The sequence below is a fragment of the Elephas maximus genome, chromosome 22 (genome assembly GCF_024166365.1).
Source record: "Elephas maximus indicus isolate mEleMax1 chromosome 22, mEleMax1 primary haplotype, whole genome shotgun sequence".
NCBI lineage: Eukaryota > Metazoa > Chordata > Mammalia > Proboscidea > Elephantidae > Elephas > Elephas maximus.
In genome coordinates this window covers 39,093,336-39,108,556 of record NC_064840.1, presented here as the reverse complement: position 1 = coordinate 39,108,556, position 15,221 = coordinate 39,093,336, and the positions used below count along the sequence as shown (strand labels likewise).

At 41.1% G+C, this 15,221-nt stretch overlaps 1 protein-coding gene across 3 annotated transcripts in view; it reads left to right on the top strand.

The window, feature by feature from the left end:
* The window catches only part of GATA4 (GATA binding protein 4), a 141,263-nt gene that overhangs the window by 109,753 nt on the left and 16,289 nt on the right, over positions 1 to 15,221 (top strand). For all 3 annotated transcript variants that reach the window (XM_049866422.1, XM_049866421.1, XM_049866426.1), the window contains one exon: positions 13,376 to 13,572. In XM_049866422.1, coding sequence (XP_049722379.1) covers positions 13,376 to 13,572 — 197 coding nt within the window. The remainder of the gene's footprint in view (positions 1 to 13,375; positions 13,573 to 15,221) is intronic.

Genomic DNA, 15,221 nt, shown 5'->3' with positions numbered 1-15,221 from the left:
AGGCACTTACACCAATGGAACAGAATCGAGAACCCCGATATAAATCCATCCACCCATGGTCAGCTGACTAAAGTCCATTAAATAGGGGGAAAGACAGCCTTTTTAATAAATGATGCTGGCATAACTGTATGTCCATTTGTTAAATGAAACAATCCTTATGTCACACCACACACAAAAACTGACTCAAAATAGATCAACAACCTAAATTTAAGAACTAAAACGAAACAGATCATGGGAGAAAAAATAGGGACAATGCCAGGAGCCCTAATACATGGCATAAATAGAACACAAAGTGTAACTGCACAAATGCCAGAAGATAAATTAGAGTTGGAATCGACTCAACAGCAGTGGGTTCGGGGAGCTCCTAAACATTAAACACACTCATCAAAAAACTTCACCAAAAAAGCAAAAAGAGAACCTACAGTCTGGGAAATTTTTTTTAGCTATGATACGTCTGACAAGGGTCAAATCTCTAAAATCTGTAATATACTAAACACCTCAATCACAAAAACGCAAATAATCCTCTTAAAAAATGGGCAAAGAATATGAACAGATACTTCACCAGAGAAAACATTTAGGCAACTAAAAGACACATGAGGAAATGCGATCATTAGCTATTAGAGAAATGCAAATCAAAACTATGAGATAGCATCTCACCCTCACATTACTGGTACTAATCAAAAAACAGAAAATAACAAATGTTGGAGAATTTGTGGGGAAATCAGAACTTTTATGCACTGCTAATGGGAATCTAAAACAGTATAATCAATATGGAAAATGATATGGTGCCTTCTTAAAAACCTAGATATAGAAATATCATACATTCCAGCAATCCCACTCATAGAAATACATCCTAGAGAAGTAAGAGCCATCACATGAATATACATATACACACATGTGTTCATTGCAGTATTACTCACAATAGCAAAAAGATGGAAACAACCTAAGTGCCCAACAACAGATGAATGGATAAACATTGTGGTACATACAGTGGAATACTATGCAAGCATAACGAACAATGACTAATCCCCAAAACATCTCACAACATGGATGAACCTAGAGGGCACAATGCTGAGTGAAATAAGTCAATCACAAAAGGACAAATACTGTATGAGACCACTATTATTAAAACTCAGGAAAAGGTTTACACACACACACACACACAAAATTCTTTGATGGTTACGAGGGAGGAGAGGGATGTGGAGAGAAGATCGCTAACTAGATAGTAGACAAGCATTTGGTAAAGGGAAAGACAACACACAGTATAGGGGAAATAAGCACAACTTCCAAGGCAAAGCTGTGAAAGCTTCCTAGACACATCCAGACACCTTGAGGGACTGAGTTACTGGGGCTAAGGGCAAGGGACCATTGTCTTGAGGAACATCTAGGTCAGTTGGCATAACAGTTCATAAAGAAAATATTCTGCATCCTACTTTGGTGAATAGTGTCTGGGGTCTTAAAAACTCATGAGTGGCCGTCTAAAATCTATTGGTTCCATCATGTTTAGAGCAAAAGAGAAGGAAAAGCAAAGACGCAAGAAAAATATTAGTCCAAAGGACTAATGGACCAATGAACCAGAGCCTCCACCAACCTGAGCCCAGAACAACTAGATGGTGCGGGCTACCACTACTCACTGCTCTGACAGGGATCACAATAGAGGGTTGTGAACAGAGTGGGAGAGCAATGTAGAACAAAATTCAAATTCATACACATACACACACAAAAAACACCAAATTTACTGGTCTGACAGAGACTGGAGGAACCCCCCAAAACTATGGCGTCTGGACACCCTGCTAACTCAGAACTGAATCCACTCCTGAAGTCCACCTTTCAGCTGAAGATTAGACAGGCCTATAAAACAAACCCCTCACGCGTCTGTCAGTTTGTCATATTGTTGGGGCTTACATGTTGCTGTGATGCTGTATGCTATGCCACTGGTATGCAGGTACCAGTAGAGTCACCCAAAGCAGACAGGTTTAAGCTGAGCTTCCAGACTAAGACAGACTAGGAAGAAGGACCTGGCAGCCTACTTCTGAGAAGAATTAGCCAGTGAAAACCTTATGAATAGCAGCAGAATATTGTCTGATGCAGCGCTGGAAGATGAGCCCCTCAGACTGGAGGGCACTCAAAAGACAGCTGAGGAAGAGCTGCTTCTTCAAAACCAAGTTGACATTAATGATGTGGTAGAATCAAGCTTGTGGGACCATCATTTGCTGATGTGGCATGACTCAAAATGACAAGAAAGAGCTGCAAACATCCATTAATAATGGGAATGTGGAACGTATGAAATACAAATCTAGGAAAAATTGGAAGTTGTCAAAATGAAATGGAACACATAAAGATCAATATGCTAGGCTTTAGTGAGCTGAAATGGACTGATATTGGCCAGTTTCAATCAAACAATCATGTCATGCCAGGAGTGACAACTTGAAGAGGGATGGCTTCACATTCATCAAAATGAGCATTTCAAGATCTATCCTGAAACACAGCACTGTCAGTGATAGGATAATATTCATATGCCTACAAGGATGACCAGTTAATATGACTATTAATCAAATTTGCACACCAACCACTAAGTGCAAAGAAAAAGTAATTGAAGATTTTTACCAACTTCTGTAATCTGAAATTGATCAGATGCCCAATCCGGATGCATTGGTGATTGTAATTCGAAAGTTGGAAAGAAGAAGAAGGATTGGTAATTGGAAAACATGGCCTTGGTGATAGAAATGATGCCAGAGATTGCGTGATAGAATTTTGCAAGACCAACAACTTCTTCATTAAAAATACCTTTCTTCAACAGCAACTATACATATGGACCTCAACAGATGGAATACACAGGAATCAAATCGATTGCATCTGTGGAAAGATGATGAAAAAGCTCAATATCATCAGTCCAAACGAGGCCAGGGGCCAACTGCAGAAGAGACGATCAATTGCTCATATGCAAGTTCAAGTCGAAGCTGAAGAAAATTAGAACAGGTCCATGAGAGCCAAAGTATGAACTTGAGTATATCCCACCTGAATTTAAAGAACATCTCAAGAATAGATTTGACATGTTGAACAGTAATCACTGAAGACCAGACGTGGTGGAATGACTTCAAGGACATCATACATGAAGAAAGCAAGAAGTCGTTAAAAAGACAGGAAAGAAAGAAAAGACTAAAATGGATGTCAGAAGAAACTCTGTAACTTGCACTTGAGCATCGAGTAGCTAAACCAAAAGGAAAAAGTGATGAGGTAAAAGAGCTGAACAGAAAATTTCAAAGGGTGGCTCAAGAAGACAAGTATTATAATAACATGTGCAAAGGCCTGGTGTTAGAAAACCGAAAGGGAAGAACACACTCGGCATTTCCCAAGCTGAAGGAACTGAAGAAAAGATTCAACCCTCGAGTTGCAATATCGGATTCTACAGGGAAAATACTAAATGAAACAGGAAGCATCAAAAGAAGATGGAAGGAATATACAGAGTCATTACACCAAAAAGAATTGGTTGACATTCAGCCATTTCAGGAGAGAGCATATGATCAGGAACTGATGGTATTGAAGGATGAAGTCGAAACTGCACTGAATATATTGGCGAAAAACAAGGCTCCAGGAATTGATGGAATACCAGTTAAGATGTTTCAACAAGCAGATGTAGTGCTGGAAGTGCTCACTCATCTATGCCAAGAAATTTGGAAGACAGCTACCTGGCCAACTCAGTGGAAGGGATCCGTATTTATGCCCATTCCAATGAAAAGTGATCCAGCGGAATGTGGTAATTATCAAACAATATCTTTAATAGCACATCCAAGTAAAATTTTGCTGAAGGTAATTCAAAAGTGGATGCAGCAGTACATTGATAGGGAACTGGAAGAAATCAAGCCAGATTCAGAAGAGGACATGGAACCAGGGATATCATTGCTGATGTCAGTTGGCTCCTGGCTGAAAGCAGTGACTATCAGAAAGATGTTTACCTGTGTTTTATTGACTGTGCAAAGACATTCGACTATGTGTGGATCATAACAAAGTATGGAAAACATTGCAAATAATGGGAATTCCACTCCTGTTGATCCTCAGCTGAGCTTATGAGGAACCTGTACATAGATCAAGAGGCAGTTGTTCAGACAGAACAAGGGGATACCACATTGTTTGAAGTCAGGAAGGATGTGCATTAGGGTTGTATCCTATCACCGTACCTAGTCTGTATGCTGAGCAAATAATCCGAGAAGCTGGACTATATAAAGAATGGGACATCAGGATTGGAGGAAGACTCAGTAACTGCCTGTGTTATTCAGATCACACAACCTTGTTTGCTGAAAGTGAAGAGGACTTGAAGCACTTACTAATGAAAATCAAAGATGACAGCCTTCAGTATGGATTACACCTCAACATGAAGAAAACAAAAATCCTCACAACTGAACCAATAAGCGACATCATAATAAATGGAGAAAAGATTGCAGTTGTCAAGGATTTCATTTTACTTGGATACACAATCAACACCCATGTTGTTCTTAGGTGCCATGAAGTCAGTTATGACTCATAGCGACCCTATGCACAACAGAAAGAAACACCGCCCCCACCCTGAGCCATCCCTACAATCGTTGTTATGCTTGAGCTCATTGTTGCAGCCACTGTGCCAGTCCACCTCGTTGAGGGTCTTCCTCTTTTCCGCTGACCCTGTACTTTGCCAAGCATGATGTCTTTCTCCAGGGACTGATCCCTCCTGACAACATGTCCAAAGTATGTAAGACGCAGTCTCGCCATCCTTGCTTCTAAGGAGCATTCTGGTTGTACTTCTTCTAAGACAGATTTGTTTGTTCTTTTGGCAGTCCATGGTATATTCAATATTCTTCACCAACACCACAATTCAGAGGCGTCAGTTCTTCAGTCTTCCTTATTCATTGTCCAGCTTTCACATGCATAGGATGCAACTGAAAATACCATGGCTTGGGTCAGGCACACCTTAGTCTTCAAGGTTACATCTTTGCTCTTCAACACTTTAAAGAGGTCCTTTGCAGCAGATTTGCCCAATGCAATGCGTCTTTTGATTTCTTGACTGCTTCTTCCATGGCTGTTGATTGTGGATCCAAGTAAAATGAAATCCTTGACAACTTCAGTCTTCTCTCCATCCGTCATGATGTTGCTCATTGGTCCAGTTGTGAGGATTTTTGTTTTATGTTGAGGTGCAATCCATACTGAAAGCTGTGGTCTTCGAGCTTCATTAGTAAGTGCTTCAAGTCCTCTTCACTTTGAGCAAGTGGGTTAAGGTTGTGTCATCTGCATAACGCAGGTTGTCAATGAGTTTTCCTCCAATCCTGATGCCCCGTTCTTCTTCATAGAGTCCAGCTTTTCGTAGCATTTGCTCAGCATACAGATTGAATAGGTATGGTGAAAGAATACAACCCTGACGCACACCTTTCCTGACTTTAAACCAGTCAGTATCCCCTTGTTCTGTCTGAACAACTGCTTCTTGATCTATGTAAAGGTTCCTCATGAGCACAATTAAGTGTTCTGGAATTCCATTCTTCTCAACGTTATCCATAATTTGTTATGATCCACACAGTTGAATGCCTTTGCATAGTCAATAAAACACAGGTAAACATCCTTCTGATATTGTGTGGTTTCAGCCAGGATCCATCTGACATCAGCAGTGATATCCTTGGTTCCACATCCTCTTCTGAAACCAGCCTGAGTTTCTGGCAATTCCCTGTTGATATCCTGCTGCCGCCATTTTTGAATGATCTTCAGCAAAATTTTGCTTGCATGTGCTATTAATGATACTGTTCTATAATTTCCATGTTCAGTTGGATCGCCTTTCTTGGGAATAGGCATAAATATGGATCTCTTCCAGTCAGTTGGCCAGGAAGCTGCCTTCCATATTTCTTGGTGTAGACAAGCGAGCACCTCCAGCGCCACGTCTGTTTGTTGAAACATCTCAGTTGATACTCCAGCAATTCCTGGAGCCTTGTTTTTCACCAGTGCCTTCAGAGCAGCTTGGCCTTCTTCCTTCAGTACCATCGGTTCCTGATCATATGACACCTCTTGAAATGGTGAACATCGACTACTTCTTTTTGGTATAATGACTGTATGTATTCCTTCCATCTTCTTTTGATGTTTCCTGCATTGTTTAATATTTTCCCCACAGAATATTTCACTGTTCCAACTTGAGGCTTGAATTTTTTCTTCAGTTCTTTCAGCTTGAGAATTGCTGAATGTGTTCTTCCCTTTTGGTTTTCCATCTCCAGCTCTTTGTACATGTCATTGTAATACTTTGTCTTTTCGAGACGCCCTTTGAAATCTTCTGTTCAGTTCTTTTACTTCATCAGATCTTCCTTTTGCTTTAGCTGCTTGACATTCGAGATCAAGTTTCAGAGTCTCCTCTGACATCCACCTTGGTCTTTTCTTTCTTTCCTGTCTTTTCAATGACCTCTTGCTTCCTTCATGTATGATGTACTTGATGTCATTCCACAACTTGTCTGGTCTTCAGTCACTAGTGTTCAATGCGTCAAATCTATTCTTGAGATGTTCTCTAAATTCAGGATCATATTTTGGCTCTCGTGGACTTGCTCTGATTTTCTTCATTTTCAGTTTGAACTTGTTCCGCAGTCAGCCCCTGGCCTTGTTCTGACTGATGATATTGTGCTTTTCCATCGTCTCTTTCCACAGATGTAGTCAGTTTGATTTCTTTGTGTTCCATCTGGTGAGGTCCATGTGTATAGTCGCTGTTTATGTTGGTGAAAGAAGGTATTTGCAATGAAGAAGTCGCTGGTCTTGCAAAATTCTATCATTTGATCTCCGGCATTGTTTCTGTCACCAAGGCCATATTTTCCAACTACTGATCCTTCTTGTTTGTTTCCAACTTCCGCATTGCAATGACCAGTAATTACCAATGCATCTTGATTGCATGTTCGATCCATTTCAGACTGCCGATGCTGATAAAAATCTTCTCTTTCTTCATCTTTGGCCCTAGTGGTTGGTGCATAAATTTGAATAGTAGTCGTATTAACTGGTTTTCCTTGTAGGCGTGTGGATATTGTCCTATCACCGACAGCATTGTACTTCAGGATGGATCTTGAAATGTTCTTTTTGATGATGAATGCAACACCATTCCTCTTCAAATTGTCATTCCGAGCATAGTAGACTATATGATTGTCTGATTCAAAATGGCCAATACCAGTCCATTTCAGCTCACTAATGCCTAGGATATCAATGTTTATGTGTTCCATTTCATTTTTGATGATTTCCAATTTTCCTAGATTCATACTTTGTACATCCCAAGTTCTGATTATCAATGGATGTTTGCAGCTGTTTCTCATTTTGAGTCATGCCACATCAGCAAATGAAGGTCTTGAAAGCTTTACTCCATGCACATCATTAAGGGCAACTCTACTTTGAGGAGGCAGCTTTACCCCAGAAGAAAGCAGACGATGCATTGCATTGGTAATCTGCTGCAAAAGACCTCTTTAAAGTGTTGAAAAGCAAAGATGTTACCTTGAAGACTAAGGTGCGCCTGAGCCAAGCCATGTTGTTTTCAATCATCTCATATACATGTGAAAGCTGTGCAGTGAATAAGGAGGATCGAAGAATTGACACCTTTGAATTATGGTGTTCCTGAAGAATATTGAATATACTATGGACTGCCAAAAGAACAAACAAATGTGTCTTGGAAGAAGTATAATCAGAATGCTCCTTAGAAGCAAGGATGGCAGGACTTTGTCTCACATAAATTTGGACATGTTATCCAGAGGAATCGGTCTCTGGAGGAGGATATCACGCTCAGCGAAGTAGAGGATCAGGGAAAAAGAGGAAGACCTTCAAGAAGATGGTTTGACACAGTGGCTACAACAATGGGCTGAAGCATAATGATTGTGAGGATGGCACAGGGCTAGGCTGTGTTTTGTTCTGTTGTACATGGGTTCAGTATGAGTTAAAACCAACTTGACAGCACCTAACAACAACAACATAAAATAAACAACATGCAATAACACATGTAAGGAACATGCTTCTTAGCTCAATCAAGTATGCAAGACCAAATGGGCAACTCCTGCCCAAAAGAAAAGATGAGAAGGCAGGAAGGGACAGTTAAACTGGATGAATGGACCCGGAGAACCTAGGGTGGAAAGGGAAAGGCGAGAGTGCTGACACATTGCAGGGATTGCACCCAATGTCACAGAACAATTTGTATATAAATTTTTGAGTGAGAAAATAATTTGCGTTGGAAACTTGCACCTAAAACACAATTTAAAAAAAAAAAGGTGACATGGAATGCTTGATGATAGATATCCTAGGCATTAATGAGCTGAAATGGAGTGGTATTGGCCATTTTGAATCGAACATTCATATGGTCTACTATGCCAGGAATGACAAATTGAAGAGGAATGGCACCACGTTGATTGTCAAAAAGAACATTTCAAGACCTGTCCTGAAATACAATGCTATCAATGATAAGATAATGTCTTAGGCTGGATTCTCTAGAGAAGCAAAACCAGTGAAGTGTGTGTGTGTATGTGTATACATGTATAAATATGTAGACACAGTGGCTGCAACAATGGGCTCAAGCATAACAATAATTGTGAAGATGGTGCAGGAATGGACAGTATTTTGTTCTGTTGTACATAGGGTCGCTATGAGTTAGAGCTAACTCAGCGGCACCTAACAACAACAACAACACACACACACATATAGAGAGAGAGAGATTGATTTCTAGGAAGTGCGTCACATGGTTGTAGAGGCTGGTAAGTCCCAAGTCTGTGGGTCAGGCATTAGGCTGGAGGCTTCTCCTGACTCATGTAGCTGCAGAGGCTGACAAATCCAGGATCTACAGGTCAGAGGGCAGGCTGCTGGCTCACGGATGTGAAAGCTGACAAATGCAAGATGTGCAGGTAAGAAGGCAGGCTGCTCACCCAAGGCGCAAGAATTGGAGGTCAGTTGCTAACAAGCTGAATGCAGGATCCAGAGCTGAGCAATAGCCAGGAAGCTTTGCCAGAAAGTCCACATATATTAGCTGGAGACCACACCCCTAAGGAAACTCCCTTTCAACTGAGTAGCTACTCATAACAGATCTAATCATGGAAGTTTTTACATTATATCAGATCTCATCATGGGGATAATTACATCATTATACAACTGCCAAACTACATCATAACTGCCAAATCGCTGAGAACATGGCCCAGCCAAGTTGATACACAACGTTGAAGATCACAGATAGTACTGATACACCTGCAAGGAAGACCAGTTCATACAAATATTTTTCACACTTATGCACCAACGACAAATGCCAAAGATGAAAAAATGGAAGATTTTTACCAACTTCTGCATTCTGAAGGTGATCAAATGTGCATTCAAGATGGATTGATAATTACTGGTGATTGGAATGTGAAAGTTGGAAACGAAGAAGGATCGGTAGTTGTAAAATAGGGCCTTGGTGATAGAGTTAATGTCGGAGATTGCAGAACAGAGTGTTGTAAGACCAGCAACCTATTCACTGGAAATACCCTTTTTCAACAACATAAACAGTGACTGTACATGTGCACCTCGACAGATGGAATACACAGGAATCAAATCGACTACTTCTGTGGAAAGAGATGATGGAGAAGCTCAGTATTATCAGTCAGAACCAAGCCAGGCACCAACTGTGGAACAGACCATCAATTGCTCATATCCAAATTCGAATTGAAGTTGAGGAAAATTAGAACAAGTCCATGAGAGCAAAAGTATGACCTTGAGTATATCCCACCTGAATTTAGAGACCATCTGAAGAACAGATTTGACACATTGAACACTAAGACCAAAGACCAGATGAGTTGTGGGATGACATCAAGGACATCATACATAAGGAAAGCAAAAGGTCATCAAAAAGACAGGAAGGAAAGAAAAGACCAAAATGAATGTCAGAAGGGACTCAGTTGTGTGTGCAAAGACCTGGAGTTAGAAAACCAAAAGTGAAAAGCATGCTTGGCATTTCTCAAGCTTAAAGACTTGAAGAAAGAATTCAAGCTTCATTTTAACATATTGAAGAATTCTATGAGCAAAAAATTTCAACAGTGCAGGAAACATCAAAAAGAATATGGAAGGAATACACAGAGTCACTGTACCAAAAAGAATCATTTGATGTTCAGCCTTTTCATTGGTGGCATATAATCAAGAACCGATGGTATTGCAGAAAGAAGTCCAAGCTGCACTGAAGGCATTGGCAAAAAACAAGGCTTCAGGAGTAGACGGTATACCAGTTGAGATGTTTCAACAGATGCACCAGTGAAAGTACTCACTTGTCTATGTCAAGAAATTTGGAAGACAGCTACCTGGCCACCGACTGGAAGAGATCCATGTATGTGCACATTCCAAAGAAAGGCTATCCAGCAGAATGTGGAAGTTATCAAATAATATCAGTAATATACACAAGTAACATTTTGCTGAAGATAATTCAGAAACGGTTGCAGCAGTAAGTAGACAGGGAACTGCCAGAAATCCAAGCTGGATTCAGAAGAGGACGTGGACGGGGGGATATCATTGCTTCATATGAGATGGATCTTGGCTGAAAGCAAAGAATGCCAGAAGGATGTTCACCTGTGTTTTATTGACTATGCAAAAGCAAATTATGGATAACATTGCAAGGAATGGAAATTCCAGAACACTTAATTGACAGAACAAGGGGATACTGCATGGTTTAAGATCAGAAAAGGTATGCGTCAGGGTTGTATCCTTTCACCAAACTTATTCTTTCAGTATACTAAGTAACCTGAGAAGCTGAACTATATGAAGAAGAACATGGTATCAGGATTGGAGGAAGATTCACTAACAACTGGTGATACACAGAGGACACAACCTTGCTTGCTAAAAGTGAAGAGGACTTGAAGTACTTGCTGATGAAGATCAAAGACGGCAGTCTTCAGCATGGATTGCACCTCAGTGGAGAAAACACTGAAGTTGTGAAGGATTAGTTTTACTTGGATCCACATTGAATGCCCATGGAAGCAGCAGTCAAGAAATCAAACGACATATTGCACTGGACAAATCAGCTGCAAAAGACCTCTTTAAAGTGTTAAAAAGCAAAGATGTCACTTTGAGGACTAAGGCGTGCCTGACCCAAGGCGTGCTATTTTCAGTCAGCCTCATATGCATGAGAAAGCTGGACAATGAATAAGGAAGACTGAAAAAGAATTGATGCCTTTGAATTATGGTGCTGGTGAAGAATATCGAGTATACTGTGGACTGCCAAAAGAAGAAACACATCTGTCTTGAAAGAAGTACAGCCAGAATGCTCCTTGGAAGCAAGGGTGGTGAGACTTCATCTTAGGTATTTGTACATGTTATCAGGAGGGACCAGTCCCTGGAGAAGGACATCATGCTTGGTAAAGTGAGGGTCAGAGAAAAATTGGAAGACTGTCAATGAGATGGATTAACACAGTGGCTGCAGCAGTGGGCTCAGACAGCAGTGAATGTGAGGATGACACATGACCGGGCAGTGTTTGCTTCTGTTGTACGTAAGTCAGAACCGACTGGACGTTACCTAACAACAGCAACAACATGTGTTTTTCCTTAAGTAGTTACTTCAGATAATATGTGTCTTAGTCATTTAGCGCTGCCATAACAGAAATACCACAAATGGGTGGCTTTAACAAATAAATTCACTTTCTCACAGTTCAGGAGGCTAGAAGCCCGAATTCAGGGGAAGGCTTTCTCTATCTGTCAGTTCTGGGGAAGGTCCTTGTCTGTTTTGAGCTGCTGTTCTTGGGCAATGATCATTCGGGTTTGGCAATTCTCTCCACCCTACTCTGCTTCTTGTTTGTTTGTTTAATCTCTTTTATATCACAAAGGAAATTGACTTAAGACACATCCTGCACTAAAACTATCTTGTTACTGCAACAACAACAAAAAAAGCCCATTCCCATATGGGATTACAGCCACCACTGGGGTTAGGATTTACAACACATGTTTTGGGAGACACAATTCAATCTCTAGCAGTATTTGTAGATATTTTTCTGAGTCTTTGGTTGTCTAAAATTGTTCTTTTACTTTTTCATAATAATATCTAGGTTAGATGCATGAATCTGAGGGAGTCTTCTTCAGATGTATAGGTCAATTCCAGTTCTGATTATCTTTCCTTACAAAGTACTTGATTATTTCTTTATCAGCATTTGTTGGTTTTGCTTTGTCCTTGGAATATAGGAAACTCAAGAGAGTGTGTGTAGGGATGTTTTTTGTTGTTGTTTTGGTTTGGTTTTGGTAAATCTTCTTGGGACTGGGTGTGGTGTCTCCCTACCATCCATTTCTTCTCCCTCTTTCCTTAGGAGCCCTGTTTTTATTCAGGGAACCACATCTCCAACATGTTTTGGTACAATCAGAAAAATGGACATATGCATATGTGTGTGGGTGTCTTTTTTAAGCCACTCCACTTAGCCCTGAGATTTTTAATGATCTCTTTTCTCTTATGGAACCTTTTTGTTAGCTACTGTCAAGCCAGTTCTGACTCATGATGACCCCATGCACAACGGAATGAAATGTTGCCCAGTTCTGTGCCATCACCATGATCAGTTGTAGATCAGACCATTGTTACCGATAGGGTTTTTACCGACTGATTTTCAGAAGTAAATTGCTAGGCCTTTCTTCCTAGTCCATCTTAGACTAGAAACTCTGCTGAAGTCTGTTCAGCATCACAGCAACACGCAAGTCTCCACTGACAGACTGCACGTGAGGTGCACTGGCTGGGACTTGAGCCCTGGTCTCCCACATGGAAGGAGAGAATTGTAATACTGAACCACCAATGCCCTCTTTGGGATTGTCTTAGGCTGGGTTCTCTAGAGAAGCAAAACCAGTAAAGTGTATAAATATATATACAGAGAGATTTATATCAAGGAACGCCTCACGCAGTTGTAGAGGCTGGAACGTCCCAAGTCCGTGGATGAGGATAGAGCCTTCTCTCGATTCACGTAGCTGAAGGGACTGGTGAACCCAAGATCAGCAGGTTGGAGAGCAGGGCTCCCGCTCTCAGACTGTGAAGTTCAACAAATCCCAAGGTCTACAGATAAGCTTGTAGCTTAAGTCCCAAGAGCCAGACGTCAGACGAACAGGAGGTGGGATCCAGAGTGAGCAAAAAAGCCAGAATGTCTGCTTATATTCGGATGCAGGCCACACCTCCAAGGAAACCCTCTTTCAACTGATTGGCTACTCATAGCAGATTCAATCACGGGAGCGATCACATATAAATACTGAGAATCATGGCCCAGGCAAGTTAACACACAATCATCACAGGAATCTTAGTTTTCCCAAATTAATCCTGTACTGTGGAAAATGTATGTAGTTATGATCTGACTATGCTGTGGAAGCTATATGTTTGTATGATGTGACTTTATTTTGGTGGTTTATGTACATATAATCCTTTCTTTCTTTCCAGATTAGTTCTGAACTTTGGTGGCGGTGGCTTCCTGGCATTTTATAATTGTCAGATGTCTTGGAGCTCTTCCTCAGTGGTCACACCCAACTCTGACATCTTGTCTGAAAAGTTTCATCGAGGACAAGCCTTGGAAGCTCTGGGCCAGGCTCAGCCTGTCTGCTATATACTACTGGACCAAAGATACTTTTCAGGCTTAGGTATGACTGATGAGAAAAGGATGAGACTCACAGAGTTGTTTAATAGAAAAGTCACCTGTCTATGAGTCATAGGAGCCTCGGATGGTGCAAACGGTTAATGCATTTGGCTTCTAACCAAAAGGTTGGAGGTTCAAGTCCACCAGAGGTGCCTTGGAAGAAAGGCCTAGTGATCTACTTCTGAAAAATCAGCCATTGCAAACTCTATGAAGTGTTGTTCTACTCTTACACACATGGGGTCATCATGAGTTGGAATCAGCTTAACAGCAGCTGGTTGTGAGCTACTAGACCTGAGACCCAGCCCCAAGTGTACCCGTACTACTTGGCCTTAAGAAGATCACTTAATTGCTTTAGCTTCACTTTTTCACAGTTGGAATAAATAGTTTCCAACTTTTTTCTTGGCTTCAGGAAGCCCTGGTGGTGTAGTAGTTAAGAGCTACAGCTTCTAACCAAAAGTTTGGCAGTTCAAATCCTCCAGGCTGTCCTTGGAAACCCTATGGGGCAGTTCTCCTCTGTCCTATAAGGTCGCTATGAGTCGGAACTGACTAGATGGCAACAGGTTTGGTTTTCTTTTGGTTTCCTGGCTTCAGAATTCTTATTCAGATTATATTATTAGTAGAAAACCTGTCTGACTGCCACATTAGAACATAACTTCCTAAAGGGCAGGGCCCTATCTCATGCCTCCTTTTGACCCTCACTACCAAGCACTGGCCTAGAAGTGTCTGCTAGGAATGGAAAGTAGTGAATTTGCTAATGGATACCACTCTTGGACAGATAGGGTTCCTGCTGGTCAAAGCACAGCTATGTCCCAGATCTACATCAGGATCTTATAACACGTAAGTAAAGAAACAGGCTCCCTCCCTCTGTTTAAGTGCCGTGAGCATGAAACAGCATTTTGACTGCTTCTGGGAGGTGGAGAGAAGAGCTGAGGAATTTGAAAAATATACAGGTTAATTAGATTAATTAGTCAGACTATAGAACAGGCCATTCTCTTTATCTACGCAGGGGAATAAGTGCAACCATAATTGGCAGCTAAAGCCATTAGGTGAGTTGATGATAATAAACTCACCTCCATATCCAAGGCATAATTTTGCCTGCTGCAGGCACAGCTCATCTCAACAGCTCACTAGACCTTGACCTTATATTTTCATGTTAAGACCACATAGCCCCTGTGCCCTGAGGAACAAAGAGGCTCCCATAGTGTCATTTCGTGCATATATAACAAGAGCTATGTACCGCATAATAACAAAATAATGACAGCCAGCATTTGTCAAGTGAGTCAAATGTGTTAGGTACATAGTTTCAGGCTTAGTGCTATTCTGTAGGGTTATTACTTATTGTTGATGTTGTTGGGTGCTATTGAGTTGATTCCAACTCATAGTGACCCCATGTGACAGAGAAGAACTGCCCCATAGGGTTTCCTTGGCTGTAATCTTTGTGGAAGCAGATCATCAGGTCTTTCTCCCGCAGAATGGCTGAGTAGGTCTGAACCACCACCCTTTCATTTAGCAGCTGAGTGCTTAACCATTGCATCAGGGCTAATCGCTAATTACTTATTAGCTTCCCCTTTATTCAGATGAGGAAACTGAAGTACAGGATGCAGTGCTAACAAGTGGTACAGCTGAGATATAAATTCAGGTAGTCAATGAATT